Genomic DNA, 14039 nt, shown 5'->3' with positions numbered 1-14039 from the left:
ATAAAAGCTATTTTCTATCGATATACTGAGAATTTCCAATGTTTCTAATAAAAATTTTCAACATTAGTCACATTTTTAAAACTAGAAATCGAAAGTTTTTTTTGTCGTTATCGAACAAATCCGGTATCTCTGTATTTTATTTATCTAATAATAACTATTTTGTACTACAATCGAAATAAGGTATTTTAATATTAATATCTATATATATTTTTATATGAAAAAACACATTACAGTTGAAAAGATTTGACGTGAACAATAATTGCGTCGACATACAAAGTTGGCCGACATGCTGTCTAGACAGACAAGGGTCAACGAACTATTTGATGCTATATTTTAGATTATCGTTTGTTTAATGTTTATAAGTAAATTAATGATTCAAACAATTTCAAATTATCTGAAGAATATGCTTAATTTTAATTACTTTGAAAATATTAATAAAATGATAATATAACATTAGCATTCCATAAAATGTAATACACTGAAATCGTTCATTTTCATGGAAACTTTAATTGGACAAATCTCGTTAATTTTTACATAAAGAGAATAATATCTTACCTATATCAATAAGAAAATAGTTTTCACTTCACCATCGAAAACAAAATTGCACGAAATTTTACGAATAGAAAATTTAGCATCAAATATGTCTGCCCGAATTTGTAATACTGTCAAAGTTTCATTATCTAAATAATTAAATGCATTGTTTAAAGCTTGTGACGTCACATTTAAAGTGCGCAAGTCAAAAACAAGTCTAGACATTCCCAAGGAATTCGAAAGGGGTCAATGAACTGAGAAGATGTAAAAGTTTTGATTTATTAAATAATAAGTAATTAAATATTACATATTTTGTTATATAATTTCCATATTGAATAAAATAGTGTTTTCAAAGAGCAATATAAATTTTTAATAATATTTCTAAGAAAGTTTCGAATAATTAGTGATAATAGATATACTTCATACAATAAAACATGGCATAGATTTAATTATTACAATTCACAATAACTTAATATTATTGAATGGCTATATAAGTAGAGGTTATGGGCAGCAAATAATAGTAATTTCCTTTTGGTAATATATACTTTTAATGTTTTACGACATACCTTCGTTTTTCGAATTAGTACTTTCATTGGTGATTACAGGTACATGAAAATTTTTATATTAATTAAGGATCGTAGAATTTGAAACGATGTTTCCAAAAAATTAGTTGCATATGTATAAAGACAAAATCAAAACTTTTTTGTTATCTTGATATCGAGAATTCTGTCATTTTAAAACTTCCCATAATGTAGGGTGGTCCTCATCCCCAAATTACATAAACCATATAAGAAAATATTCTATTGAACATTATTTTTCTCATGAATATCAAAAATAAATTCGAAATGTGAAGTAAATAAGAAATTCTTCCAACAAAGATGAGGGCGTTTAAAAAGGGGCTTCACGGTCAATTTTTGTTATCGGTATTAAATCCTCAACATATATAAATATTTTGGTATTACTATCTATTATTTATGTAGAATAATGCGATTTTAAAATTTCTCATAGTGAAGGGTGGTCCTTAACTCTCTAACAATTCTGTTGAATGTAATCTCATAAATATCAAAAAAAATATATTAGAAACAAACAATTCTTGGAACAAAGACAAAGGCATCCAAGAAGGGGCTGCACGATCATTTTTCGTTATCGGTATTAAACCCTCGATATAATGTAAACAAACTATTCTACAAACAGATAAAAAGAGTTCCAAAACTGCACCGCACGTGTTATTTTTCAAATATAAATATCAACCCAAGGATACTTTCAACAAAAAAAGGGACTGATAATGGTCAATAACAGAATATAATATAAATGAAAGATTTCTAAAATAAACACACCAGAATCCATTGTAAACCATTAAAAATATTGAATTCTAAACAATCTACTTTCACTATAAGAATTTCTTATAGAATAACCATTGTTTTTCTGAACATATGATGATGATATGAAGTATAGCTGATTTAATAACACTGATGATAAAATTAAAGTCAGGAGAATTTCAGTCAAACTAAACGAATAGAAAGAAGGTAAGGGTAGAAAGTTGGATATCAAACAACATTTAAACGATGGAGGAAACACTAATCTGAAGAAAGAAATGCTTATCAACTAGTAAAAATAATTTGAATTAACACGATAATGAAGTGAGTAGTTCGGCATCTATTTTGAAAACAAAAGAGGAACAAAAAACGCAAAGAAAAAAATGGTAAGAGAGGTAATCAACAAGGAGAGAATGAAAAATAAAAAAAAAGTATCAAATGATGGATGTTGATGGTGAAAAAGAACAATTAAATCAGGATAAGGATACTACAGAACCAAGTCCAAAAAAAATAAGGTAAAGAAAACAAAATTATCAGCTAGCAGCCGTTTAAATGGATCGGTTAACGGTGAAGAAGAACAAGTAAATGGAAACGATAGTTTAGAATGTAGTCTGAAAATAAAGAAATTATTAACAAATAGTGTTGTAAATAGTATAGTTGATAGTGAAATGTTTCTATAGATTATAAAAAGAAAAATATCAAAAGTGTTTTAAAAATATAAATATGGACCAATTGAGAAGACATTAAGGTTTAAAGGTATACCCGTTGTGATCCAAAAATACCCAAAAAAGTCGCTTCCATCAAAAAAGAATTTCATTCTGATATAAAGAGTATGTATCTATCTTTTGTTTTATAAGGTAATATTTAATTTCCAAATCAGATATATTATATTGTTTCAAATGCTATCTAAATTTATTAATTAACAGATTCAACATAGGTAACTAATGGAAATTAATATTAAATTTTATTATTGATTGCTTTAATATTTTCTCATTAGTATTGGCATTTTTTACCTTCATTTTTTACAGATTTGTCAAACAAGAAGATGCTCAAATGCAGTTCAACAAAATGGTAATGTTTTCAAAGAAAAGCATTTGTGTGTTCGTTGGAAATTTTGATTTCTGTAAGTTTTATTAATGACATACATATTTTTGAATATTCAATAAGTATTAATTATATTTATTATTCCTTTGAGACCTAAGGAGCTGAAGAAGAGCAGTTATGGAAATTATTTGAACCTTATGGTTTGATAGAATCAGCTGTTAGAATTGTCAGAGACCCTCGTACCAGTATGGGAAAAGGATTTAGATATGTCAATTTCAAAGATGCCGATGCTGTACAATCAGATTTCCAAATGGAAAATGTGAAACTTGGTGATCGGGAATTGAGAATTAAAAGCGAGTCATATAACTGGTTGCGGATATAACAGGCGTTACAAAAACACTTTCAGTAAAAATCAAACAAGAAAATTGAATTTTCACGAAAACCATTGCTCAAATTCGAAAACTAATGTGATTTGCACAGAGCGGTATTTTGGTATAAGGATCCCAGAAAAGCTATCAGTTTTTTCGAAAAAAGATCATTTAGGGGGGGAAAAGTGGAGAAAAAACGTAAAAATCGGATTTTCACGAAAACCGATGCTTAAATTCGAAAACTAATGTGATTTTCGAAATCTCTATGAGAAAATACATGATACCACATATTTTTTTCGATACTTTCCTTTATCTGATGTGTTTAGATAGTTGTTTTTAGAAATATCAAATTTGTATATAATTGATTTAGTCTCACCCTTAAGGAGAGGCAACCAATTATACACAATGCTTCGAACTGGTTGTTATATAAACAGGAGAAAGACTATAATTAGTTTCCGGCGTCGCTCGGTAGACAGCGACATAATCGTAAAATCATAGAATGAGTAAAAGATGGTGGTTTCAATTCAATAACATTTTTTTATTTTATCTATGAGACGTATAACGGATTGCGAATATGACAGGCGCTACAAAACACGTGCATCCTCTGTGCCATAATGTCCGAACCACACTTTCCTCACAGTTACTCACTGTATAGCAGAGAAGAAAGTTTGTGTTGTATCGGGCAGATGGCGGTGGGTGAATCAAGAGGAGAAAATTGGATTTTCACGAAAACCATTCCTCAAATTCGAAAACTACTGTGATTTTCGGAATCTCCATGGGACGGACAATACATGATACCCAAGTGTCAAAATTATTCAGAACTAATACAAAATAAAGATAATCATTAAGAAAATGGTCTTTTTTATTACCAAGACAAACCTTTCCACTTTGAAGCAAAGCTGCAATAATATAATCAACTATTTTCTCCAAATTGTCATACTTAATAATTTTCATTACATGACTTAATTATCATATAGTTTTTCCAAGTTTAAACAAACTTCGTGTATAACAAGAAAACAATTATAAATTAGAAAAGAATTCAAATTTTAAGATGTGTTGAAAATTATATTATTTTGGAGAGACGGTAAAAATATCAGCATTTTCTGAAAATTTCATAATCAATCATGCCAAATATGATAGTAAACTATTTTCTTTTGGCCAGCTCTGTACAAATTATAAAACCATTGGAACCCATAATATTTATTACTTTATTATTGTGTTATTTGCACATGTTGAAAGGGTCTTATTGGAAAAATCCACATCTTTACCTACCACAGCCATAAAAACGAGAACAAGCAATAAAACATCTGGTCAACAGATATGAGAATTTTTTTTCCAAACGACTTATTAGACTGGAAGCCTACAAAGAAAAAAACTACAACAATTACCACTAACAACAAAAAATTGTTTTTGTCATTAAAGAAATAAATTGAAACACAAAATGATCGAATTTAATACGACTAAATAAGGAAAATATAAAAAAAACTATTTATTTTCAAAAAATTTTATTCATTGCATATCAAAAAACATTAAAAATATGTCAATTAATAAAAAAATAAAACTATCTAAACAAAATTAAAATCGAAAACTACACAACCATATTAAAATTCTGCCTGCAGTATCACAATGTTATTATTTTGCAAAATTAATTCCTAACCAATGTTCTCTTTTTCGGACTTCTTCGGTTTTCCCTAAACATTAAAAATAACTAAATTTCAAAATATTGTACGAAATTAAAACATAAGTAAGGATAGTAAGGATAATTAAAATGGAAAATTTAAAAGGCTCAACATAAAAAAAAACCGAATATTTAATTTGCAAATGCGTATTTTTCACTTGAGCACCTGAAGCATTGGTTCTTATCATCCTACAATTCAGTCTGGATAGGTCTTCTTCATATTTTTTTCAGTGTGAAAGAAAAAGATTTTATGAGTTTAGAATAATTAGCTGTAGCTGATTCCTGCGAGATTTGACCCATCTGCTTTATTTTATATAATATCTGTGAAATTCGATGATAGATTTTCCACCATCAATTTTTTTCTATGTAATTCTTTGCAAATCGTCACAAAATAGCTATTTCCATGTCGAACGCAAACAGACGGGAAACAAATTTTTCACAAAATTAATTGAAAAGCTGATTTTTTTATTATGTAACATTTAATTAATACTCACCGACGAGTTAAGGGATTTTCTAATGGTGACTATTTTCTCAACTTTTGATTCTATTTTAGTATTGTTATCGACTAGTATTCCAGTCTTTGAATTATAATAAGGCGATTTTAATAAATTCTCTCTAACATTACGGAGTGACGACATCAATCTCGATTCTTTTCCAGCAGAATTACTACAATTTGAACGAACTTGAATGTTAGTAATCCCTTCGGTAACACTATTTCTTCTCATTATTTTATGTTGTTCTTGAACTCTTATTGGGGTGGGAGTACTCCCAATTTTTTCTTTGCAACTCGAAGATGCACTGAAACTAATATATATATATATATATATATATATATATATATATGGATAAGTGTTATACGGGGACAGTATAAGTTTAAACTGTATAACATATACGGTATAAACTTATACCGTATATACCTTTCCAGTGACCCCAAATACACATTTACATATCAAAAATGTTAGGTCCTCAAACAAACTTATACGGTATAAGTGTACACGGTATAAAGTATAAACCTTCAATTGTCCCCAAAGACACAATTACATATGAAGAACAAAATCATCAGTACTGTAACAGCTCCCTTTTGTTCACCTAACAATAAGTTGCATGTATCAGCCCCTATAATGTTGTTATAGTATTATCCAGTACTTCACTACCAAAGTAGGTCTCATGCGTCGTACTTCCTTAATTACTAGCATGACAGTCAATGAATCCTACCAAACTTTCTTGTGAGTCAATAGACATTTGTGATGCGTGGCAACATCTGTCGTTTTGTCAAAAATAACGTTATAGTATTTGCTTAGCATAATTCAACGTAATACAGGGTGCGGCAGCATAACATCCTTTTTTAAAAAGTTCGCCATTTAGTCGGTAGATGTCGTAACGGAGTGCTAGTGGTCTCGTTCGAGAGGGGGGACAATAAAGTTTTGTCCCGGCACAGTTCAGTCGCCATCATGCGTTGGAACAGTGAGGAGCGTGCGTTTGCCGTTGAGGTTTACTTTTCGAGCGGATGTTCTGTGATCGCAACCCAGCGCGCCTTTCGGAATCGCTTTAATTTAGCCCCCTTGGCCCCTGTCCCGGACCGGAAATCAATTGTTACGTGGGTCACTACGTTCAGACAAACTGCAAGTGTGACAAGACGAAGAACTGGAGTCCCTCGGCCCATTAGATCACCGGAGAACATTGAGTTAGTTAGAACTTCAGTGTTGCGATCACCACGGCGTTCTGCGCGCAAACATGCGTCTGCCCTTGGACTTTCCGATCGTTCTGTGAGGAGAATACTTCATGATGATCTTCATTTTTCATCCATACAAGATGGCAATTGTGCAGGAACTTTCTGAACGTGACTTCAATTCTCGGAGGAACGCGTGTGAGGTTTTTCTGGAAGTCGTTCCTGAGGACGCTATTGTTTTTTTTTAGTGATGAAGCCCATTTTCATTTGTGTGGATCCGTAAACAAACAAAACATGCGCTACTGGGCTGATACCAATCCTCGACAATTGCATCAACGGCCTTTGCATTCACCTAAAGTCACAGTGTGGTGTGCAATTTACTCACGTGGAATTATTGGTCCCTGGTTCTTTGAGGAAAATGAAGTCACAGTGACAGTGAATTCGCACCGGTATGTAAACATGTTACAGGAATTTTTTTTCCCACGGCTAGATGAGTTGGACTTAGGGGACACTTGGTTCCAACAAGACGGAGCAACGGCACACACTTCAAGAACATCGATGGCTGTTTTGAGGGAACACTTCCCAGAGCGCCTTATCTCAATTAGGGGCGATTTGGAGTGGCCAGCCCGCTCTCCCGATTTGACCCCTTGTGATTATTTCCTATGGGGTTTTTTGAAATCCCGTGTGTATGTGAACCGTCCAAGGACCCTACAAGATTTGAAGACGAACATCCAGGAAGAAATTGCCAACATAACGCCTGCTATGCTGGCAAGAGTCATGACAAACGCCAGAAATCGGTTTACTCAGTATATGGAGAATGGGGGACGTCACCTAACTGATTTGATCTTCAAAACTCAGTAAAACAAAACTTTATGTATGTGCCTGTATTATAAAAAACGAATAAAAATTTTCTGATTCATACAATAAGTTTTATTAACTTTTGAAAAAAGGAAGTTATGCTGCCGCACCCTGTATTTGTTATAGTATTTCATTCCCGTAGGCGCCTTCAATTGATTCCTGACACTACTAATATTTTAAAAAAATTTAAAATGAGTTTGTGCATTCTGTTATTATTGGGTGTATGTGTATTTTAGGTTGAAACTGATTTTTCTTTCTCTTCTAAATTCCATAATCTTATGTGTAGGGGTTGATTACCCCAATACCTACCAAATATCCAATGTTAGCTATAAATTTCAATCTGTCAGCCATGAGTTAAACTGTATAAAAAGTTACCAAAAACGTTGCTGAAATGGTTATTTTTTGTAACTGTTTCCGATATCACAGAGTAAATTTTGTATATATGTGCATTATTATGAAATTACTTCTTGTAGTTCATGTTTATAAGAGACTTTATTAGGTATATCATTATTTACAATGATACAATTGAAATTCTTTGAAATTTTTTTTAGAAATTTTTAGTATCATACAATTGGTCATTGTATGTATTTTTATTTTACATTTTATAGTTAATTTTACGATGAGTCAAACCAAGACTTGAAATTTGAGATTCAAACTTTATACATCTTACACATATCACTTCAGTACAAAGATGAAATGAACACAAAATAGGTAATGATACTAATGTCATTTTATTATTATAAAAAAATTTTACTTTTTGTAGTACTCGTGCTACAAAACGAGTTATTGTGAGAGTAGGAACAGTGTTTCACAAAATAATCATTGTAACTTTGTTTTTAGTAATTTTTCATGTCATGCAGTTAGATGGACTAGTTAACTTGAATTTTGACGGACTTTGGTGTTGGCAAAGATAAACTTAAATCGTATGACTTATTTAAGTCACAGTTTACAGCAATTGTTCACTCGTGGTCGGCACCTTTGATCTCTGTTTCAATTTTTCCATTGCGCAACATTACATTGATGGAGGTGGAGCCAACTGATACAACGATCGCATGATGTTTTGTAAACTTATTATAACGGCCAGTAAGTAATAAATGACAAATATTCTGCGTATTGGATTTGTTCCCCAGGAGAGAGAGAGAATTAAGAGTTTATTCTTTATTCAAAATTATGAAATTTCACAACCAGTTTCAAACCAGCCAAATATTTCGAAAATTTATTTTCATAAGATAGTAATCAATGCAAAAAATACTTTATCTTACTCAATAGAAATAGCAGGATTGGAGAACCAATATTCTTTAAATATATGTTTTAAGCTTAACACGTTTTAACCAAATTGAACTGATATTGTCACGTTTACGTCGCTAAATATCTGTAAATGCGAAAAAAATTACTTCATTTACTACCATTGTTATATGAAAATTAGGTCTGTGAAATTCGGAGATATCGACCACCAAATTGGATTGCCCATATAACATCAATTTTCCAACCATTCTCTCTTTTACTTGTTTTGCACAAGCTCAATCCAACTATTTATCCTTTGCTGTTTTTACTCATTTCATCATACCTAGGTTCTTTTGTAAATTTATACATGCCCATTGCACAATACCTAATAAGTACCTTTTGCTTCTAAACAGCCCCCCCCAGGGGTAATTTACCATATTCTAATTCGTTATAAATTTTTCTCCAGAACCCTTCATATTATTTGGTATGTCTCAGATAAAAGCGTATTATACGATTCAAGTACTTTGAATTTGAATTCAAATAATCACATCCAATTAAAAATTAGAAAAAATATTGTGTGAAACACGTTGGAAAACAGTATTTTTTGCCAAATTTTAGAGGTAAATGCAACTCGGAATTGAGTCGATGCGATTAGTTCTTTATAATATGACAAAACAAGAAATATTTAAAATTCTACCGATTACGAAGATTTTAGTTTTAATATATCATTGGATAATTATAGTGCATTCCATTTTTTGTATCTTTTCTAAATCAAATTAGAGAGATTGTAATACTCATACAATTTTTTACTGTTGCATACCGCGTTCAGTAACGAATTTCTGTCATTCTTAAACGTGAAATAAAGTAAAAGCTAAAAGCACAGTATAAAGCTTACAATAACAGTTGATGGCTCATTCGATGTCGGCATTTTTGATGTTTATGGTTCAAATTTTCCACGGCGTAACAAGAAATTGTTTTCCACGCGCTCAGGGGTGTATCCAATTGATACAATGCCCGACATTAAATAATATAAACTGTTCGATGATAGATTTAACTAAATAATAAATACTAACCATTAGTGTAGTGATACTAATATTATGAACGAAAAAGTTGATTAAATTCATTATTGGTGTTGAGGACAAACACAGTGAAACAAAGTATTGTGTTGTAAGAACTCGAATCAAGTTTGTTTATTTTTGTGAAACATCTGTACATTTTACAATTTATTCTTTTGGTTTTTGATTAGTTATCCTGAACATAAGGTACTTTGTACTGACGGGTTTCTTTGAAAAATAAAATATGACGTAATTATAATGAGTTGTTTAATAGTTGTGTTATAAACGTTTTAGAAATATAATCAGTAATATATTTATTATTTTGTCTATTATGGAGTGTATTCAATTTATTTGTTGAAATTTTGTTAAAAATTGAAGGTTTTTGTTGTACGCGGAAATGGAATTAATACGACACACACAACAATAATGTGCAGTTTTTACTTTATCAATAGTTATAGTTCACATGAAATAATACTCTGTTTAGAATAATGACACTCAAAACCAATTAAAATAGGGGAAACACTGGCAAAACAACAAAGGGTAAGAATCTTATCTCAGTTTAAGCTTAAAAATGTGAAAGAACAACGAACCTACAATGTTGCCCAATGTTATTATTTTTAACGTTTAAAGGATGCTAAATAATATTTTTTATGTATTTTTAGAATCTAGTTATGCATATGTATTTACGATTTTATGCAGTAGCGAAGTAAGATAGGATTTGTCTGTTGGGAAACTTATCAGAATAAGATATCCAACAACAGTGTGTCATAACTGACAAACTTTCTGAGCAAAGGTTGTTTCCCAGGAGTGTGTATGAGAGATACAATATTGAGTGAGCAATCTGCTTCTATAAGCTATAATTTAGTACTTGTAGCTTCTTGAGAAATGGAATGAAAATTGAAAATTTCATTATCATAGAAATAAAAAGTTCACGAAATGGTTTTCATATTCTGTCGAGTTATCAATCTTTTAGATGCGTATTGCGATTATTCTGAAATGGACTTTGTCAAACACCTGACCTTCGGGTGTTCAGATAATTTCTGCTGAAAATGTAAATACTATCTGTTGATAATTATTTATAGACAACAGTAAGAAATACTGTCTAGTGAGGTTTATTGAGGACAAAATTCTGTACATAGTACCTACAAGGCAGTTGACTCCAATTGAAGGAGATTTGGTGTGGGCTCCATATAAAAAAATGGGCTTTTATGAAGCTCATATAGTTTTTCTCAATAATAATAGAAATATATTGGAAAAAAAGAAACGAGATATCCAAATGAGTGAAGATATTGAAAGTCTGAATGGTAAGTTGAACTATATTATTTATAAAATATCTGAAACAGTTCCTGTTTTTGTAAAATTTTGGATGGAAATCTATACATAGTTACTAAATTAGTTTCAAATCCTCTATAATTGATCATTGATCTATGTATATAAACTGTTTCATTTGCACCATTCCTTTTTAGATATGAATACTGCAATTTCTACATCTAATCTCTGTGGTAATGAAGATAATTCTAGATGTTATCCTACATATGAGGCAGATGATACAAAAATAAATCAAAGTAAGTATGGTACTTTCTCAATAGACGTGAATTTGTTCTTAAAAAAGTAAGTCTATGTTCAACTTATAGTTGTTGCCGTCAGTTTTAATTAATCTAATAAGGAAGTAGGTCTACATAATAAGTGATAATGTGATCTACCTATCTTGTTTATAGATATTGCAGTTTCTGAATGTGATCTTAGTGTGGACAGAGATAATTCATTACATGATCCAACTTACATACCAGAAGATACTGAGACTGTTAATGTCACAAAAACAAATAAGCGTAAGTCATTTTCACATTAGTTTCTAGCTTGTGAAAGAAATCATGAATTTATACCTCAGTTATCAGGTGGCCACTAATTTTTCATTTTTTTTTAAATAATTATATATACAATGAGTTTCAAAAAGTTCACACCAATTTTTCAGAAAATATGAGATGTCAAATCAACACAAAGTGAGAATCGACTTCAATGGGCTTCAATGAATGTAAATCGACGATATCTGACAAAGTTAGATGCAAACTCATTCAAATATATGAGAAATGTTGAAATTCGACTTCAAATGAGGAAGATAGACTTTGAAAATTTTCAATCAACACAAAGTGAGATTCGACTTCAATGGGCTTCAATGAATGTAAATCGACGATATCTGACAAAGTTAGATGCAAACTCATTCAAATATATGAGAAATGTTGAAATTCGACTTCAAATGAGGAAGATAGACTTTGAAAATTTTCAATCAAGACAAAGTGACAATCGACTTCAATGGGCTTCAATGGATGTTAATCGACGATATCTGACAAAGTGGTTAAGAAAGCTTAACAAAGTTTCTTTTTAGGACACTAGATAGGTACTTATTATATATTTTCAATTTTTCTACGTCTTCGTTTTTCGAATTAGTAATTTCATTAGTGATTACAGGTAGGTACATGAAAATGTTTATTAAGTAAAGAAAGAACGTAGAATTCATACAGTGTAGAATTTATTTCAAGTTTCAAAATTTCTGTTTCATTTTCTACCCAGTAATAAATAAAGCCTTTATCAAGTCCTAAATTTTGGATATTACATTTAGAATACGAATTATAAAAGAAAACATCGAGAAGAGGTATATAAGTTTGCTTAAATAAACAAAAAAGGGTGGTTGGTTTTTGAAGATAAAATTCTTGGAAGGATAAAGAAAGGGTCTGAGAAGGTTCAACAATTTATCAAAATATCAATCATAATTATTACATTTGGACAATAAAATAAACATAAAATTTTAAAAATAGAATAACAATCCCTCGAAAGATATTGAAATATCAACCCTAAAGACTATCTTCTACCTACCTAGGAATTATTGTACCCCGAGAAGCTCACACCAGAAATTAAATAATTGAAAAGTGAATATTGAAAGTTTTGACTAAACAGTTTTCAAAATGCAAATCAGTCACCAGAAAAACATTCTTGACAACTTCATTAGCTCAAATTTTTTTCTATTCGAAAAAACAAAGATATTGAAGCAGCTAAGCACTAAATTCAAACAATAAATAATTTTCTCTTTCCTATACCCACCAATTATTGAACAAGAGGAACAAATACCAAAAAAAATATTAGAAACCTTCACTTGGAAAGTTTTCTATGAAACAGAAAACTCAATTATTAGTTTAGTAACAACCCTTTAGCTAATTATGTATTGAGTATCTATCAATCAAAAAAAAATATGTGAAAAACGATTAGATTAAGTTTGTTTTATTAAAAGATCCCCAGTTTAATGCACTTGAAAATTCAAAGTTCCAAAAGAATGGCGGCATATAACCGATATATAAAAGAAAATAGTTTTCACTCTATAATCTGAGACCAAATGACAAGAAATATTTTAGGTAGTAAATTTAAAATCAAATAAATAAGACAAAAAATCACTCACCAGTTCACAAATGAGGAAATCACCATCTTGGTAGTTAAGAATTTTCCGTTTATACATAATTTTCACAATATTGCATTAAAACACGGAAAATTCTTTATCGGATTATTGTTAACACGCACGTCCACAAACATCAAAGAAAAACAAATAATTTTTAATGTTTATTTTCAATCCGTTTCATGAAAATTTTCAAATAAAAGCTATTTTCTATCGATATACTGAGAATTTCCAATGTTTCTAATAAAAATTTTCAACATTAGTCACATTTTTAAAACTAGAAATCGAAAGTTTTTTTTGTCGTTATCGAACAAATCCGGTATCTCTGTATTTTATTTATCTAATAATAACTATTTTGTACTACAATCGAAATAAGGTATTTTAATATTAATATCTATATATATTTTTATATGAAAAAACACATTACAGTTGAAAAGATTTGACGTGAACAATAATTGCGTCGACATACAAAGTTGGCCGACATGCTGTATAGACAGACAAGGGTCAACGAACTATTTGATGCTATATTTTAGATTATCGTTTGTTTAATGTTTATAAGTAAATTAATGATTCAAACAATTTCAAATTTTCTGAAGAATATGCTTAATTTTAATTACTTTGAAAATATTAATAAAATAATAATATAACATTAGCATTCCATAAAATGTAATACACTGAAATCGTTCATTTTCCTGGAAACTTTAATTGGACAAATCTCGTTAATTTTTACATAAAGAGAATAATATCTTACCTATATCAATAAGAAAATAGTTTTCACTTCACCATCGAAAACAAATTTGCACGACATTTTACGAATAGAAAATTTAGCATCAAATATGTCTGCCCGAATTTGT

At 30.2% G+C, this 14039-nt stretch overlaps 1 protein-coding gene across 1 annotated transcript; it reads left to right on the top strand.

Annotated features, from left to right (window-relative positions):
* Positions 1 to 10148: 10148 nt before the first annotated feature.
* LOC130452294 (uncharacterized) lies at positions 10149 to 11872 on the top strand. Its single transcript, XM_056791529.1, has 4 exons — positions 10149 to 11047; positions 11210 to 11308; positions 11462 to 11572; positions 11716 to 11872. Exons 1-4 carry the CDS (start codon positions 10942 to 10944, stop codon positions 11745 to 11747), a joined length of 348 nt encoding a protein of 115 aa, XP_056647507.1. The 5' UTR covers positions 10149 to 10941; the 3' UTR covers positions 11748 to 11872.
* The last annotated feature ends 2167 nt before the right edge of the window (positions 11873 to 14039 follow it).

The sequence above is a fragment of the Diorhabda sublineata genome, unplaced genomic scaffold (genome assembly GCF_026230105.1).
Source record: "Diorhabda sublineata isolate icDioSubl1.1 unplaced genomic scaffold, icDioSubl1.1 Dsub_61, whole genome shotgun sequence".
NCBI classification, from domain to species: domain Eukaryota; kingdom Metazoa; phylum Arthropoda; class Insecta; order Coleoptera; family Chrysomelidae; genus Diorhabda; species Diorhabda sublineata.
This window is presented reverse-complemented; position numbering and strand designations above follow the sequence as displayed.

Excerpts from the sequence above, each read along its gene's own strand:
- LOC130452294 (XM_056791529.1), top strand. The coding sequence starts at position 10,942 with ATGGGCTTTTATGAAGCTCATATAGTTTTTCTCAATAATAATAGAAAT. Across the intron at positions 11,309-11,461 it reads TGATACAAAAATAAATCAAA|ATATTGCAGTTTCTGAATGT; the intron begins GTAAGTATGGTA and ends TCTTGTTTATAG. Across the intron at positions 11,573-11,715 it reads TGTCACAAAAACAAATAAGC|AAAATATGAGATGTCAAATC; the intron begins GTAAGTCATTTT and ends CCAATTTTTCAG.